The sequence below is a fragment of the Macrobrachium rosenbergii genome, chromosome 43 (assembly GCF_040412425.1).
Source record: "Macrobrachium rosenbergii isolate ZJJX-2024 chromosome 43, ASM4041242v1, whole genome shotgun sequence".
Lineage (NCBI taxonomy): Eukaryota > Metazoa > Arthropoda > Malacostraca > Decapoda > Palaemonidae > Macrobrachium > Macrobrachium rosenbergii.
The window spans coordinates 14,491,919-14,510,941 of record NC_089783.1 but is presented as its reverse complement, the minus strand read 5'-3'; the positions used below and the strand labels follow the sequence as shown (position 1 = coordinate 14,510,941).

Here is a 19,023-nt window from a genome sequence, read left to right as displayed (position 1 = left end):
GACTTAAAGGATGCATATTTCCAAATTCCTGTCCATTGGTCTTATAGCAAGTAATCCTTCACTTATCAGGATTAATAGCGCCAAGGGTCCGTCAGATAATAGAAAAATCTGAATAATGCAGAGTAAAAAAGTCTAAGGATGTTCAATCTTTTCAGTATGCTTTTAAACAACAACCATCACACTTTTCACTGAAAACTTTATGCAAAAGGCAATTATCTACCTTGTTTCCTTGTATGTGTAAGAAAATATACGGCATAAATACACTTTGAAAAAATGCAACCACTTCTTTTTCTCACTCAAGTAAATGACACAGTTCAGTAGATGATGTGTGCCATTGCCATACTAGGGCCAGTGACTCTCTGTGGTTCTTTCCTGCGGAAGAGAGTCATGCTACAAACACCATCCTCAGGTGTTGTTTATTATTCGCACCCTTAATGAGACATTTTTAGTTGCTCACCTAACTTACCTATGGGATGTGTGTGCACTTGGCGCTTATCTTTCAAGCTGTATGCTCTTGTAATGGAAATTCCTTGCTCCAGCGTGAGATTTACTGAATTTTATCCTTTAGTGCTTGATGTGCATTTGGGCTTCAGTTTCTGGGAATGAACCCAACCATAATTTTGAAAATGAGACTGCATAGGGGGTTTTATCAAATGCTGTTGATGTGGGATATTATCAGTCATCATCATCATAAGCATTTTTACATCAGCTTTTCCCTTAAAGGGGTTAGACATGAAATGAGTTCTCTTTATCCTGTGCTCTTTTTTCCTGAATTTCCATCAAGTCATAACTCCATGTACCCCTGTTCTCCATGATTTCAAGGGAAAATAGCATTAAAATTCTATGAATCATAAAAGAATATTGGATGCTTGAGTACCAATCTTGTTGAATTGCTGGCAGCTCTAAATTATGGTATACTCTGTAACCCAGGATGGCGTGTACAGTACTTTGTAGCCCTTCTTTGGCTGAGTTCGGTTGAGCTTCAGACTGTCATTCGATGGGCCGGAGTTCAATTCCCGCGGCCGGCTGATGAAGAGTTAGAGGAATTTTATTTCTGGTGATAGAAATTCATTTCTCGCTATACTGTGGTTCGGATTCCACAATAAGCTGTAGGTCCCGTTGCTAAGTAACCAATTGGTTCTTAGCCACGTAAAATAAGTCTAATCCTTCGGGCCAGCCCTAGGAGAGCTGTTAATCAGCTCAGTGGTCTGGTAAAACTAAGGTATACTTACTTACCTCCTGCAGTCTTGTCCATCACTGGCTGTGTTAAAAACCCAAAGTGTCTGTTTGGTTCTCAAACTAAACCTTTGTCTAGGGGATTATGTTTGTGTTCTTTCTCTTATTAACTATGTTACATGATCTTTGTAGATCACTTGTGATGAATTAACCATATGCATCTACCATTCAGGAAATGAATGAGTTAGGTTTGTACTAGATGTCCATGAACCACCACTATAACATTATGACATTTTACAGCATGCCTTACATATCTTTAATCAAATGAAAATTTAGTTGACTGTTTATCATAAAAGATTGTTAGATACAGTATTTGAAACTTCAGTTTTTAGGATAGCGTTCTTTCATTGCTTAGGTAGTGGTTAAAGTTCTCAAATTGAATGTTGAAGGGTTAGGTTAGGATAGGAACATGATTTGGTATTGAAAATTGAAGTGTTTGGGGATTTGCAATGTTTTCTTTTGGGTCAAGGGTTTAACAGAGATAGAATACTAAATACATGTTGATGTTAATGCAAATGGAGGGTTACATTACATTGAGTATTTTGAAGGATCAAGTGTCAGTCAAGTGAGGAACTTTTTAAAGTAACTTTAGTCTCCTTATAGCAGTATGGTTATTTATGTGATATGGCATACTGAAGCATGTAGACTACTCGACTTTCACAGTTGTGTAGAATGCCCTCCCCTCCTCTCTCTCAACGTACTGATACAGTGCTGTGTAATTGTAAGCCTATTGAAAATATTTTACAACATTTAACACAAATCAAGTAAAATAGTACATTATGACTACAGTTGGTGCAATGCAACGCTTAGTTATATACATTGATATGCTGTCCTTCCAAGACAAAACTTATTTAATGTTTTCATTTGATTGCATTTTCTGTGGATTACAACTATATTTCCATGATGAACTAATGCAAATTCATAATATTGTAGTCAATAAGAAAATATCAAAACATCCAGCATCAGTAGTGGTATACAGTATACTGTACAGCTGATATGCTTCTTGCATTGTGCATGCCATACATGGCCTACTTTGCATAAGGAATTTTTGTAATTTGTCAGAATGCATATTTTTTTTAGAATACTTCATGTCAAGTTGAGTTTATGTAAAGCATGAACTGTCAACTTGATGTAGTGAAAGGTTTTGTTCATCTTTATAAGGACTACAAATGTTAACTCGGAGGTGAGGTCTGATTCAGCTATAGTATATGGCAGTAGTGTGTGGATGACATATTGTTGAAGTTGGCAGAATTTGTGTTCACATCATAAAGTTCATGATAGGATAGTTAACATATTTTTACAGAATGTACAGCTGTGTCCTTTTACAGATTTTTGGAATTGGTTAACTAAAAACAGGAATCATTCCCTGCAGAAATCAATTATAACCAAACCCAAGTGTGGAAAACCCATGGTTTGGAAGGGAAATAGTAAATTGTATTTGCATCAGTAATGGCTATGTTATATATTCAAAAGAGAAAGAAGGAATTTTATTTTTGTTCAGCAATTAATTTTTATGCTTCATCTTTTATATTTCCTTTTCAGGTTGTCAAGTTGGCTCCTCAGCATGCAGAAGCACGATTGACTTTATCTTCCATTCAGCAGTCTTTAGGAAAATTAGATGAAGCCCTTCTAATCCTTAATCAAGAAAGTGACAAGGAGCCATTAGATTCTCAGTTATTGTATCAACGTTGTAAAATTCTTTTAGATCAGGACCTAATTGATGACTTTATTAATGCTGCTAAGCTGCTGTTTCGCAGGCATTTTATTCATATTCGGTAAGTTTTGTATTTCAGCTAGATAGTAAGCAATGCAAAACTTTGAGTTTTACATTAAACAATCATTCTGTCACCCAAGCTCTTGTTCCTTGAATAAGAGAATGATAGTTAAGAAATTGCAAGCTAATAACAGTATAGTTTGGGAGTTTGTTCACGTAATATATAGGCAGTCCCTGGTTAACGGCGGGCTTGGTTAATGGCGATCCGGTTTTACGGCGCTTGTCTAGCGACGAAAATCGGTAATTTTCAGTGCCGAAAATCGCGGATTTCCACTTAATGGCGCCAATAATTGGGTATTGGCGCCGATACATATCTAACAGAGGCGTCGATAACCGAAAATCAGCGCTTTTTTGGTGCCGATAAGCCTTGAAAATCGCCGAAAAAGCGCCCGAAATCGCCGATTTTCAGTTAGTGGCGATTTTCGGTTATCATCACACCCCCAGAACAGAACCCCAATCGATAACCGAGGACTGCCTGTATAAAGGTGAATATGGTAGATCATATTTAAATGCAGCAAACATAAAAGAACAGGTTTTGACGTAGGAAAAACTTATTTTTGGTAGTTGCTGTTGAGTCCTCAAGGAGTTACCCTTCCATGGTGTAGCAGAGCTCCATGGTGACCAAACTAATATCAAAGAATTCTCTTTTAGTTGGTCTTGTAGCCGGATGTTGTGTCGTAATGATAAACACTATAACACATGATGGAGTATGTAATGAACTCAAAGATAAGAATGCATTTTCTGTTATCTTCAGCGAAGCTGAACCCAGTTTTCTAACATCAAAATCTGTAAGAAGAAGAAGTTACTACAATAATGTGCATGCACGTCTGCCATACTGCCAACAAATGGACTGTCACAGGCCCAGGGAACCATTATTCTCTGTTGGTCATTGCAGGATGATCCCTTGCCCAAATCCCATGCCTTTTAGTCAGGGAAGTGGGAGGATTTTGAGGACTCAACAGCAACTACCAAAAATAGGTTTTTCCTACATCAAAACCTGTTTTTTGATGGTGTAGTCACTTGTTTCATCCTCAAGGAGGTCTATAAAGAAATTGATAGGTGACGAAAGGCTTAAGCTCTCAAATTTTGATTCAAACAACCCAAATAAAAAACACATCTGGTCCGAGGGCAAGCCACAAGTTTCAAGCCCCATTCTTTACTCTAAATACCCCTCAGGTTTTGGTAACAAAGAACAAGAAACTAAACACGAACTTATATGGTTTTAGGGTGAAGTTCTACAGTGACTTACCTACGTATGCTGAGTATGGTTGCAGTATTGTCACACCTTCCCCAGCGATAGTCAACACACCCACCTGTTAGGAAGACCCCTGGTTTTCCTAATATTGTGTAACCTGGGAAGGGAGTGCGGGTTTGCCTTTTTAATGAGGGACACTAAAACTATTCTCAGCCCTTGTAGAGAGAGTGGTTTATATGTGCTAGGGTGTAGGAAATTCAGACCTGGAATGTTTGCTGTGACATGTAGGTAAACCTTAAGTGCTTGAACCGGGTATAATGTTTTGTCTGGCAAGTTGATTTTTCTTATCAGAATACATGATTTCCTTCTTAAAGGATTCTCATTCTTGGTCAGGAAAGATGGGCCAGGGGACAAAAATAATCAATGGTCAGCCGTTTGCGTGACGTATCATCCCCGTCTAAGAGAGCCCAGTTCACCAGTACAAGCTCCTGATGCTAAGATCACCTTTTGCAGTGTGTGAGTTTATTGGGTCCACTGACTTGAGGGGTTGATAGAAGACTAAGCACCTTGTTCAGGGACCAAGTGAGTGGAAGCCTTTCAGGAGCAGGTCTTTGTAGTGCAAAAGAATGCAGAAGGGAAATGACAATTTCTATACTAGAATCAATCTCGAATCCATAAAGCAAGAGTTCTGTTAATGCTGCCTTGTATGCCATGATAGTTGTAACTGAAGGGTGTTTGTCTCCAAAAAGGTATATAAAAAAATTCAAATGTTTCCACAGAAATCTCAACCAGGCTCTCAGTATGGATATAATCTAGCCCTATTTCCATACGAACTGGTATTATTGGATAGATGATGTCTGTAATTTTTGCACTAGGTACCTAGCAATGTTAAGTGAGCAATTTTCACAGTAGATATCTAAAAAATCCACACATGAAGGTCTTGGCTCAGAAAGGAGGATGCGTAGACAACTTTCCCTCCTACTGTCTGGGGTAGAACAGCGGACATTAATGGAATTGATCTCTTTGCCCAAGTAATAGTAACCAATACCTGTTTGGCCAATTTTGGGTTATTAAGTAAGTTGTTTCTTTGAAGGTTATTAGCTTGCTCCAAACCTTTAAAATCTGGGACAATGGAGGAAAAAGGTGTATTGTTCTCCATTTGTTCCACTCTTGTAAGAAGGCACCTCTTACTGTTGCTTGACTGTCCAAATTCGGAGACACATATTCTGGGAATTTGTGATTCTCATATGTGGCGAACAGGTCCACTTACAGTTGTGGAAGCATGTTGGCTATTGTTTGAAAAGAGTGGTTGTCCAACATCCACTCTGTTGAGGCTGTTGTTTTCCTTGATAGAGAGTCTGCTATTACGTTGAGAGACCCTGTGAGGTGAATTGCAGACAAGTGTCACCTCCTTGCCTGAGCCATCTGAAGGGTGGCTAGCATTATTATATTGAGAGGAGGTGAACATGATCCCAACCTCTTGGTGCAGGACATTGCAGTCGTGTTGTCTAGAACCAACAAAATGTGTGTCTCTTCTGGAGGTTTGAGTTTTTTCAGAGACAAAAAGAGTCATCAGCTCCAGGACATTAATATGACAATTCCCCAGAGTAGCTGACCACCTCCCTGCCACCTGACGATCCTCCCAATGTCCTCCTCAACCTGTCAACGAGGCATCTGTGTTTATTGTCACTTGTAGAGATGGAGTCAGGGAGCCTGTTTCACCAGAGATTTCTTCCAGGTCCAAGGCTGAAGTATCTCCCCAACTTTTTTATTCTTTTGATGAGGTTGATCTCGCATCTTTTTTCTTGCGTGTGATAGCCAGAATTTGATCACACTTTTTAGTTGCAATCTGAGTATTGGATCTATTACTGATGCAAACTGCAGGAGGCCCATCATACATTCTAATTGCGGTCTGGAAACTGGACTGTGCAAGGAACCTTTTGAGGGTTTTCCTTATTCTGTTTTGAGTACAGTATTGATGGGGAGAGAGAACAGGCTGTGAAGAGTATCCCAACAGTGTCCCAGCCACTGAAAGTGTCTGTTGGGTGTGAGGTGGGATTGTATCCAATTTTTTATTATAAAACCTTTTGATTGGAGTCTGTTGACCACTGCTCCTAGTTTTTCAAGCACGCCTTTCTTGTGGGCCCCCCAGGTTAACCAATCGTCTAGGTAGGCTATTAGTTGTATTCTTTCTTGTCTGAGTTCTCAAACAACTACCATTACTAATTTTGTAAAAATTCTTTGGGCAATGTTTAGTCCAAAAGGCATGACTGTGAACCTGTACGTATCTTTCCCTATCCGGAACCCTAGGAAGGGGCAGAAGGGAACAGCAATAGGGGCGTGCCAGTATGCATCTCTCAGATCAAGAGAAGCTGTCCAAGTCCCTTTTATAGAATGATTGAACGTACTTGGGCAACTTGTGAAAAGGATGTCTATGCTGTTGGTGTTTTTGTTGTTCCTTTGTAGGGAATTGCCCCTCCAATGTTTCCACTTGTGCTTTTATGTGTCATTCTAGAAAGTCATAAGAGAACCCTATGGGAAGCACTCAATGACTTTTGGCCACAACAGCAAAAATTGTCCTGGAATCTTCTGGAAGACTTTTGGTGGCAACTTCCAGCAAGGTGACAGAGGTTATAATACTAAGGAGGTGGATCCTAGCATGAAATTCTGACAAGGCTGTCCCCTCTGAGATTCTTCTCATAGGGTCCCAAACTGCTGAGTAGCTATATGTAAAGGGAGGTTTTTCCTTTCAAAATGGAATTGAAGCATTGCCCTTTCCTTGGTGAAATTTTTCGAAAGTGGGATGACCGTAGCAAATAGCTTTAATTCTGTCGACTTTCGTTTTCTAGTGACTACAAAGTTCTGAAAATCTGCCTTCACATGGTTAATTATTTTGAAAGTGAAGGAACAGAAGGCTGGGGTACTTGGTAAGCAATTTGGATTTTATTCAGAATGGAAGTAGAGATCCATTTTCCATTGACCTGGTAAAGGTTGTCTTCTATAGCTTGTAATGCTATAGACGCAGGTAAGAGAACTGTTTCTTATAGTGGTTTCTCCATGTCTGGCAAAGGTGGCACTAGGTGCCATTCTGTAGTAGGGAATGCTGCCCTGTCTCTAAACTCTACATGTACAACTTCGATTATAGTTGTTCCTCTCATCAAGTAGATACTTACCATCGGGAGAGAAAATGCACCTTGAGGCATCTCGCCGAGGACTATCAGTACCATCAGGGGTGAGTGTTGGAACCCTTATGTTTTGATCTGAAGTTTTGTAGTCTGAACTGGCCATTCCATTGGTTCTACAGTAGTTGGAATTCTAACATTACACCTTGTTTGGGCAGAATTTGTATCCACTCTCACTTTTTGGTTACAGGATGGCGTACTTTTACACCTTGGTTAGCTGAAATTTGTGTCCCTGATCCTTCTGGGTTCAGTAAGGTCATTTCAGTGGCAATGTCCACTTCATATTCCTTTGTAAGAATGTCACCCCCATGTGGAGATTCCTCTACTTCCTCCATGGGGTTAACCTGGGAGGTACTGGGGACTGATGTTACTGGGTTATGGCCCAAACTTATAATCTCACCCCACTGAATCCTAGGACCCATCAAGACAGCTTAAAGCAAGCTGTTTTGTCCTTAAACCTTGCTGCCAGGAGCATACTAACAATTTCGCACATATCTGGCAATGAAGCAAATTCGTCTTGTATTTTACAAGGACTATGCTCATGGAAGGTGGTATGGGCTGTACCCACTGGAAAATAGTGAACCGAGCAATTTCCTACAGAACACTTGACCTGTGGGTCCTGCATAATGGCAGCCCTGTAGTGATATAAAACAAGTTGTTATTAGAAGCTAGTTAGTATTAGTTGTTTTTAATGAGGGGCACTCTGTAGTTCCTTATGTAGTTTCCATATTACAGGTTAACTTTATTACAAGTCTGTAGTTACAGTACATTTTATTAAATATGTATGTTAACTTAAACCCTCTAAGGTTTATGTTGGTTTTGATACCCTTATATGGCTGTATTACTTATACGTTAGTCCTTTTGGAATGGCCATGTGAAATTTTAATTCAAATTATCATGCCATTCAGACTAACAGCTATGAACTAATTTGTCTAACTAACCAAAGCTACTGTTTTATATGGCTCAAGTTAATGCTTCTAGTATAATCTACATTAAGCTGAGATTAGAGGGTTCTCGCTTAACCTATTCTAGGCCACTGCCTATTCTAGGGTTATTTAAAACTTAAGGAATAAACTATACAGAAAAGAACCCTCTTATAATCTAGTTTTCTGTTTTATGTGGTCGAGACTACCCTGTTATCGGATATTCGACCACTGCTTGGTTAGGCTAATAGTAGGAGATTCCCTTAAAAATGGGTTCCTACCTAATCTGGTTAGGCTACTGCCTGCTCTAGGTTTATATAACCTTTAAGGATATAGGCTATATAAGAACTCCACCAATATGTAGCCATACAGATAGGCTACAGAGTCATAAAAACTAAGTTATCATTTTATTAAGCCTAGGTTACTGATTATATCTAATCCTAGGCTATTTGGACTAAATTACTGCTTAGACTTTTAATAGGATATTTCCTGTATTTTTCCTCTTTTAGCCTAGTACGTATAGGGTATTGTCTAGTCCAGATTATTTTAGATCACTCTTAAATGTATAAGCTCTTCGTTGGGCGAGTCGGTAGAGTTGTGGCCTAGCACTCGATAGGCCCGAGTTCGACTCTCCCGCCGGCTAATGAAGAGTTAGAGGAATTTATTTCTGGCGATAGAAATTCATTTCTCACTATAATGTGGAGTTAGAGGAATTTATTTCTGGTGATAGAAATTCATTTCTCGCTTTAATGTGGTTCGAATTCCACAATAAGCTGTAGGTCCCATCCTAAGTAACCAATTGGTTCTTAGCCACGTTAAATAAGTCTAATCCTTCGGGCCAGCCCTAGGAGAGCTGTTAATCAGCTCAGTGGTCTGGTAAAACTAAGGTATACTTTAACTCTGGGTTTAACCAGTTGTCTTTACATAAAACACCATTACCTTAATATGTAGCCTTAAAGCTAGGCTACCATCTCATCTAGTACAGTTTACTATTTTACTGTATCTAGTATTCAATAATCGGATGTTTCGTAAAAGGTTATCACTTAACCTAACATAAGGTACTGCCTAGTTCTGGATTATTTAGATAAGAGGCTACATATTTTTTCCTTTTATATTGTATAGGCTATATAAAAGGAAAAAATCTGTGGTTTCTTATTATCTAATCCTAGGGACCTTAGTGTAAACTAGGCTGCTGCCTAGGTTCATTAACAGGGTATATCTTAAAAGGTTCTTACTTACCTTAATTTAGGTTACTACCTAACCCAGGTTATATGGTTCACACTTAAGGATATGCAATCCTAGGTTATAGGCTACACACCACATCCACTATTAATCTAATCTGAATTATTCTCACTGTATCAGATGTAGGCTACTGCCTAGACTATTGTAGACATTGTTATCTGAAAGGATTATCTGTCTAAATTAATGATGAATTGTGGAACATTTCTTTTATTCAAAACATCTTAAATAGAATGACAAATTCTTCAAAACAATTTTTGTTTTTTACAATTAGTGATCAGTGATCATGAGTAATTGTCGACCATATGCTCACAAGAAACTTCGGTTTCCGGTTTTCACACACAAATTAATTACCTGTTCCACAGTTTAAAACTAAAAATTTTAACTGGAACTTAAAAATAAGCACTTAACTTACAGTTTTAGATGTTTCCATAATCGTTGGTAATGAAATCAGAAAATGAAAAAGCTGAAATTACAGAGTGCTGGCTTTCAGTAAACAATCTACTGCTTGACCACGAGAGTAATGGATCAGTGGTCCTGTGCTGGTCCGTTTGTAGACAATATGGGATGTGTGTTCATTCCATCATCTGATAGTGGCATTACTTAAAGTACAAATTCAGTAACTTGTTACCTTGTAGTCAGAATGTGCCCTGTTAATGCTAATTTGATACATTACTTACAAGATTTACAATTGTAGAGAATTTTTTTTTTTAAAGTTGACTTTGTCACTCAGAAAGACTTATAAAGTAATTTTAAAAGCTTTTAGGATATGCAGAAATCAGTATATTTAGGAAGCTTACAAATGAGTATATTTAAGGAACTGTTTACCTTACAACATATAACCTTAAACTTTTTGTTAAATGACATATAAAATCTGGCATTTATGTGACTTAAAGTCTTTCTACCAGAGATCGTGATGAGGCTGAAGCTATGTTGAATAACAAGAAGTTGAGCAACAAGCATGAGGCAATACGTGACCTTAGAAAATCAAAAGGAGAAAGTTTAGAGGATAATGGTCCTACTTATACTGGGCCAGAGGTTCCTATGGAGGATCAGTGGGAACTTTTTGTTACAGTATGCAATATATTGCATGAGAGATCCAGGTAAGTGCATTCATTTTTGTCATAATATATTTTCACATGGAATCATATGCTGTATTCTGTGAGGAGAAACAGATACAGGAAGGAGCAAAGTTTTTTATGTAAATAAGTTGGTGAAAGGTTACTTCACATGATGTTTTTGTATTTTAAAATTATGAACCATTTAAAAATAAAATAGCCTTATTACTCATAAAACACTTCAAGTCACACTGACTTGAGAGATCTTCAAGGAGAAAAGACCCATTACAGGCAGCCCCTGGTTATCTGTGGGTTTGGTTATCCCTTTAACGCTGACTGGACGTATTTCACGTCGACAAAAGTTGTCTGTCGGGTGCCAAGTGGACGTAAAATACGTCGACTACAAAAAGTTTATTTGAATATTCGCAGAAAAATACTTATAGGCCTCGTTTGCGAAAAATTTTAAATCACGCACCTTGAGGGATGCTGGGAGTTCATGGATCACGCTGTTGTTTTGTTTACAAGCGTGACCCAGCTGCGCATGCATGAATTTCTTTCTTATCCCAAAAGAAAGCATCAGCTAACTCTGCTGAAAATTTCAGATATTCTTTAGTCACTTTGTCGTAATTTTTGCACCGTTTTCTATAAGCCTTTACATAAAGTTTTATATATGAAAATGTGTGCAATTTCATGTAGAATACAACAAAAAATAACTCATGGTTGTAGCTTTTATCAATTTTGACATTTTCATATAAATCACGATAAGTGCCAAAATTTCAACCTTCTGTCAACTTTGACTCGACCAAAATGGTCGAAAAATGCAATTGTATGCTAAAACTCTTACATTCTAGTAGTATTCAATCATTTACCTTCATTTTGCAACAAATGAAAAGTCTCGAGCACAATAATTCGATTTATGGTGAATTTTTGAAAAAAACTTTTTCCTTACGTCCGCTGTAACTCTGCTGAAAATCTCAGAAATTCTTTAGTCACTTTGTCGTAATGTTTGCACTGTTTTGTATTAGCCGTTACATAAAGTTTTATATATGAAAATGTGCACAATTTCGTGTAGAATACAACAAAAAACAACTCATGGTTGTAGCTTAAATCAATTTTGACATATTTTCATATAAATCATGATAAGTGCCAAAATTTCAACCTTTGGTCAACTTTGACTCGACCGAAATGGTCGAAAAATGCAATTGTAAGTTAAAACTCTTACATTCTAGTAATATTCAATCATTTACCTTCATTTCTGCAACAAACAAGAAGTCTCTAGCTCAATATTTCAATTTATGGTGAATTTTTAAAAAAACTTTTTCCTTACATCCGCTCTAACTCTGCTGAAAATCTTGTAAGACCTGACGCCTTCTCTTCCAAACACGTGTGTGTTCGTGTGTTCGTCGTCCATCGGAGTGGACAAGACAACAAGAGCATCTTGTTTTCTTTCTCTAAAGGAACGCGATTTCAACCATACAATATTTCCGTCTGTTTCTCCCTAACCATTGTTGTCTTGATGTATGTACAATCACCACTACTTGCATTGTCATGCAAGCATTCTAATCATGTACTCATAATGTTCCAATGAATCTTCTGTATCAAACTGTGTGTATGTTTCTGTTTGTGAAGACGCCAAACGTCTCACCACTCCGATGGACGACGAACACATGAACACACACGTGTTTGGAAGAGACGGCGTCAGGCTCTTACAATCTCAGAAATTCTTTAGTCACTTTGTCGTAATTTTTGCTTAGTTTTATATTAGCCGTTACATAACGTTTTATATGTTAAAATGTGCACAATTTCATGTAGAATACAACAAAAAGTAATTCATGGTTGTAGTGTTTATCAGTTTTGAAATATTTTCATATAAATCACGGTAAGTGCCAAAATTTCAACCTTCGGTCAACTTTGACTCGGGCGAAATGGTCGAAAAATGCAATTATAAGTTAAAACTCTTACATTCTAGTAATATTCAATCATGTACCTTCATTTTGCAACAAACAAGAAGTCTCTAGCACAATATTTCGATTTATGGTGAATTTAAAGAAAAAACTTTTTCCTTACCTCTGCGTGCGCTAACTGATGAAAATCTCAGAATTTCTTTAGTCACTTTGTCGTAATTTTTGCACCGTTTCGTATTAGCCGTTACATAAAGTTTTATATATGAAAATGTGCGCAATTTCATGTGGAATACAAAAAAAATAACATATGGTTGTAGCTTTTATCAGTTTTGAAATATTTTCATATAAATCACGATGTGCCGAAATTTCAACCTTAGGTCAACTTTGACTCGACCGAAATGGTCGAAAAATGCAATTGTAAGCTAAAACTCTTACATTCTAGTAATATTCAATCATTTACCTTCATTTTGCAACAAACAGGAAGTCTCTAGCACAATATTTCGATTTAGGGTGAATTTTTGAGAAAAACTTTTTTTTACGTCCGTGCGTTACGAATTCATGCATCATTTTGTGATAATATTTTCTCTGTGTTGCTTTGATCGTTTTACAATTTGTTATATACCAAAATCATCGCAATTTAGTGTACAATACAATGAAAAAAAATAGCTCGTTAGCTTTAACCGTTTTGCTCACAGCGCGATTTGTATACAATTATATATGAAAATTTTTTTTGCACTGTCATATATTCAAATATTTATATATGATAATGATATTTTTTTCATTTCTGATGGTTGCATACTACACTTCAGGCAATGGGAAAAAAAATGAGCCAAAAATGAACTCTTAATCTTAAAAACTAAGCGTGTTGTGATTTTTTGAATAAAAACTTTCTTTCCGCTTCGGCGCTAACTCCCAAACCCCACCAGCATACGGCAGACACTTTTGTAAGTAGAGGCTCAGCGTTTCAGTTTTATGGCATCTGTTGAATATATTCATAATGGGTTTACAGCGCCGTTGTCTGGTTATCGATGGCTTAAGCGCCGTGAGACAATCTTAAAATACAAACATAACGAAGGATCTTTCAAAATGTAATCCTTTACTTCACTGTATCCAGTAATGTATGTATTCTCCTATTACTATTTTGTTATAAAATGCAAACAAAGCGATCAGTGTTTTGGTTTGGACTTTGGAAATCAGCTGAGGGCGATTACGAGGTAAGTTTATTTTTCAGTATTTAACTCAATTCAGGGCAATTTTCTTGCTTCTAGTTAGTGTAAAGGAATCTCTAGAAACTGTTTATAAGGGACAAGTGTATTTCTGTTATATGAAGTGTTTTTAAGTTGAAATATGACTTGAATACGTCTCGTTGTGAATTTTTTTTTTTTCAGTAAAAATGTCAGTAAATAATGACGAGAGAAAATGAATTCCATATGAAGTGCAGTACTGTACTGTACTGCATTGAATTAACGGATTCCGTTCGCTATTTTCACCTGATTTCATCATAATACGAGTTTTATGTATTTAGCTTTTATTGGCGTAAAAACAACAGTAAAATGTGTTCTTTCATGCTCAGTAGTTTTGATTTAAATACTTTTATCTTCACTATTATTTACAGTCGAGTTTCATCCTTGTTGCCAAAGCACAATAATTTATAGTCATTAGCAGTTTGAACATTGTTTTCTCAGCATCAGCTACAACTTGCAGTTTAAATTTAGCACTAAATTTCTTTACCGATCTTTTCTCCATAGCGAATAAAGGTATAATGTAAAAATATATCCGTCTTATTCTACTTAACGGCATTTGTAACATAAATACGGTAATTTTTTACTATCACACAGTGGTTGAAATGCAAGCAAAACAGCTGTTGTTATCTGATTCAGTTCATAAAAAAACTGCTTTTGTTTGGTTGTTTATGGCTGTACCTACGCCTTTAAGCAACGATTATAATGTTATTAACGATACTTTTATCTTTCTCTTTTATTTTTTTTTAACTTAACTAGAATATGGGATAAATAAAGAGTTGGAGGGAAAGAGGTTAGTCTATTGTAATTTGGTCTTTCAAAAATGGATCTCTCATGATACATGAGGTACATGATAAAATAATTTTTTAAGGGTGAAAATTTGGGGTCGCACAATGCTCAAAATCGTGCATTACATGAGTACAGTAAATCCCCTGTATTTGCGGATTTCTCTGTGGAACATATCTACCCATTATTCGCAGAAAATTCACACATTTGCAGTATTTTTCACTTAGCAATATTCACTAATTACTCTATTTTCATATAATTTTCACGACTAAATGCACTTTTTGTGATAAAACTATTAAAATACTGTACTCAGATATAAGCATTTTTAAAGGGTTTTTCTTGTGTTAAACTATCAAAATAGGCAGTTCTAAGTGTTTTTAGAAGGGTTTTAAGTATTCACGGATTTTAGCTATTCGCGGGGGTTACTGTATTCAATATACAGTAGGTTCTCGCTGCTTAATACTTTGTCGCCATAGCATGTGTTTTTTTTAATTCACCATGGCTCCCAAACATGAGAATGCTGCAGCTGATGGAAATGCCACTAAGAAAAGGAAGACGATATCAATGGAGATGAAATATGACATCGTTACGCGTTCTGAAAAAGGCGACTTTATTTTTTCTCTCTAGGCCAGGGTTTACCTGTAAGTTCATCAAGTCTGGCATTAAAAATTTGTATTGTAGAACTACCCTGCAGACCATAGTAAAGGATTAGGCAAATAAAATTCCACATTTTTATTAAAGAGTTATGACATATTAGGGTAAAATATCTGGCCATGACATGGTCAAGGGTGCTGTAAGGAGGATTGCGGCGCCTGTAGACTTTGAATTTCGGTTATTGACGATTTTCGGTTATCGTCAAGCTGCCAGGAACAGAACCCCCGCTGATGACCAGGGGCTGCCTGTATTATTATCATTCAGAAGATGAAACTTATTCATATGGAACAAGCCCACATGGCCATTGATTTGAAATTCAATCTTTCAAAGAATTTGGTGTTCATTTGAAAGAATTAAGAGAGGGTAATTGGAAATGCAAAAAGAAGAGATCAGCACATCATCATCTAGAACTGAGAAGCTTGACAGGAAGGGATATTTACTGCAAATTGGTGATGCTGTTCAGGAGATCTGGTTAAAATGCAACTTGTGAAAAATTGACACTAAGAGATCATCCATCGATGGTCCAAGTCATAACTACTAATGTAGGAAACGGAAAGCTACTACTACAAAACACGATGTCTAAAAGAGATAAATCTCTGGCAGAGGCAGCCATCCACATTGGAGAGCAGTATTCTAGGCAAGAAGTAAGATGCGAGTCAAAATTTACACAAAATATAGTTAAAGTCTCAGATTCATTTAGCAGAGTCCCACCCACCTGAAGGGGAGGATGAGTTTGAAAATCAGTATGAGGTCTGCCAATCAGTATTGTGTTCTTTACTGGTGTTCAGCCTCATACCCCACCGACTACACCGTTCACTAATCCACTCCTGTCATGATTCCCCTGCTCGTCCTCCATTGACGTGGAAGGAAAGGAAAGTGTAATTCCTGTGTGTGATTCCTTTGTAGTTGGTTATGCTGCTCTACTTCCTAAGGTTATTGTAGTTTGTTTATGTGGTGATACAATCATCGCCCTTCATACTTGGAGTATCCTTGAACACAAGCTGGAGTGGCCATTGAATTTTGGTAACAAAGTAATTGGTGAAGATGGGGGTGGGGAAGAGGGGTGATCCCTCACTTGCCAGTTCATTTCTTAAGCTGCCGTTAAGAGAGGACACTTTTGCTGTCTCTTCCTTGTGTACTTGTTGAATTTTTGATGAGTATCTAGCTGACATTATTCATATTACTGTTTTTCATGCCCTGTGCCTTGTGTGAATACTTTTTACTTGGTTGCTGTCTTCAGGTCCTATTTTCCTCAACTATGGAGAAAACACATGACTAGCACAGGTGTAAGGATTGTGGGCAACCATTAATTGTTTCAAGTCTCCAGTATTGGTAGACCCATATACTTCTCCAGTATTGGTAGACCCATATACTTATTGCTGTACATGTAGTGGAAGGAAATGTGTGTTTTCCTATCTTTGTGATGTTAACCTAATGGGAAAAGGAATAGTAACTCGCCTGACCCTTATCATTCAATTGCTTCCAAAAATATGTACATTGCAGTACTGTACAGTGTAGCCAAACAAAAATGTAGCCAATTACAGTATTTCTACTTGCTTTTGCTTACAAGGTATGTAAAACACCAAAGACTCTCTGTTTCTGTTTTAACAAATGTTACACAACACTTAACCCTCTGTCTCTGGTACAGTATTTTCATTGCAATTTATTTAATGCAGTACAAGGTTGCACTTGGTACATTAATGCTGCATTGCATACCTACCTTTTTTAAGCCTGCTTAGGAGTGCATGTATATACAGTACATGCATGTATGCATTGCATTAAGGTAACCTACACTCTGAAAGAGAGAGACAAGCAAACACAAAGTCAATTTTTTCTTTTTATTGACATTTGTTTAACTTTCTCTCCTCTGGGTTATGCTTTACATAATAATAGTTTTTTGACAGATAGAGGGAAAGGTGAGGAAAGCCCAGTAAAATATGAATGTGTAACACTTATGCATACTAAGTACAGTACTGTACTGCATTGAATAAATGTCAGTAATTAATGAGAGAGAGAGAGAGAGAGAGAGAGAGAGAGAGAGAGAGAGAGAGAGAGAGAGAGAGAGAGAGAGAGAGAGAGAGAGAGAGAATGAATTCCATAGTTTATCTCATAATAGAAAAATACTCTTTGAAACCCAAAATACAGGTCGAATAAAAATCAAAATATTTACCAAAAAGTAATACAGTAACATCATGTGACACTTGTTTACATTTCACCAGTGGCCAAGGTACCTTAAAACCTAGCTTTAATGTTTTGAATTTTAACGTTATTGATGGCAGTGTGAAAAGATGAACGAAATTGTACTATTAATACATTTACAGCTGCAATACTACTGTCTAGTAATTAATCTGTTGGGTTTATTACACACCATTGGACCTCTGGTGGGTTGCCTAGAGTAGAAACAAACCATTGATGTTTTAATATTTTACAACTTTGATAATGCAGTTGTAATAATTCTTATGAAACTGTTAAAAGGAGAATTTTGTTACCTTACTTCTATATTTTTAATTTAGCAGTAATAAGTACTTAGTTCGGTAGCCCAAGTTTGCCTTAGCCTAACCTAGGCTCTAAAACTAAGTAAGATACATAGTTTGGTAGCCCAAGTTTGCCGTAGCCTAACCTAGGCTCTGAAACTAAGTAAGGTAGCAAGTTCTGAATAATTAGGCAAGATTCTCCAAAGTATCATCCAGAGTTGTGAAGTCTTACTGTCTTATTTTGTTCTTGTGTGTCATGTGTGAACACTTTATATTAACAGAAACCTGGTTGCAATATTGCTGTCATTTAATGTGATATACTGTGGTGAAGGCATTACATTTTTTAAAAACATTCTTTTCAGATTTGAAGAGTTGGAGAGAATGACATTTAGTGCATTGGGATCAAAGGAATTTATGAAAGAAAAAGAGAGGGCAAGAGAAATTGAATTTATGTGCCTTTTGGCATGTGTATACAATGATAGCTCATATTTTGCATACAACATCATGCGCGAGTTAGTCATCAAGAATCCTGAGAGTGAGAGGTGCTGGAATCTGCTAAATTTAATTATATCTAAGGCTGATGATTTTAGGCATAATCGTTTCCTTCTACGACTGACTCATAAGCATCCTGATTTAGTAGCATTAGACGTACTTAATGGTCATAATTGCTTGGTAGCAGGAACATACAAGTATTCTTTAGCTCAGTATATACAAGCATTTAAACAAGATCCTAGTAATCCTCTTATTCCACTGATGTTAGGATTGACTTTCACCCATATGGCTTGTCAAAAATTTAGTGGAAAAAAGCACTCTCTTGTTGTTCAGGCTTGTGCTTTTCTTAACACCTATGTAGAAATGAGAGGAGAATGTCAAGAGTCTATGTACAATATGGGAAGAGCATTTCATCAGCTAAATTTATTGCCTCAAGCTGTTCACTACTACAAGCGTGCTCTGGAATTCCCTGCGGTGGAGTCTCCTCCAGATGGGCCAATGCTCGATTTATCTCGTGAGATTGCATTTAATCTTGCTCTTATTTACCAGAGTAGTGGATCTCCTAATTTAGCAAGAATGTACTTATTTAGATACATTCAAATTTAAGGGGCGCGCCAACTGCCGAATTTTGAGGAATTATCGAATTTTAGTTATTAACAGTTTTCAACTGTTTTATGTCTAAATGAACATATCCTTAAGCAATAATGCTAAAAAAAATTTAGATTGGTTTATTGACAATTTTGTTCATTGCTTGTATGACACTGTGAACCACAAATTGTAAAAAGACTTGTAAAAAATGTCTGTATGAATAATTCAGGAAAGGTCCAAGTGAGTTATGGACTGTTTTTGACAGTTTTATGTATAA

The 19,023-nt window shown here is 36.9% G+C and overlaps 1 protein-coding gene across 3 annotated transcripts in view; it reads left to right on the top strand.

The window, feature by feature from the left end:
• The window catches only part of LOC136828586 (general transcription factor 3C polypeptide 3), a 74,558-nt gene extending 55,767 nt beyond the window's left edge, over positions 1 to 18,791 (top strand). For 2 of the 3 annotated variants that reach the window (XM_067086598.1, XM_067086596.1), the window contains 3 exons: positions 2,779 to 3,011; positions 10,458 to 10,652; positions 18,029 to 18,791. In XM_067086598.1, the coding sequence (XP_066942699.1) occupies positions 2,779 to 3,011; positions 10,458 to 10,652; positions 18,029 to 18,764 (1,164 nt within the window). In that variant the 3' untranslated portion in view covers positions 18,765 to 18,791. The remainder of the gene's footprint in view (positions 1 to 2,778; positions 3,012 to 10,457; positions 10,653 to 18,028) is intronic. The other variant, XM_067086597.1, reaches the window with a different exon arrangement.
• Positions 18,792 to 19,023: the final 232 nt, after the last annotated feature.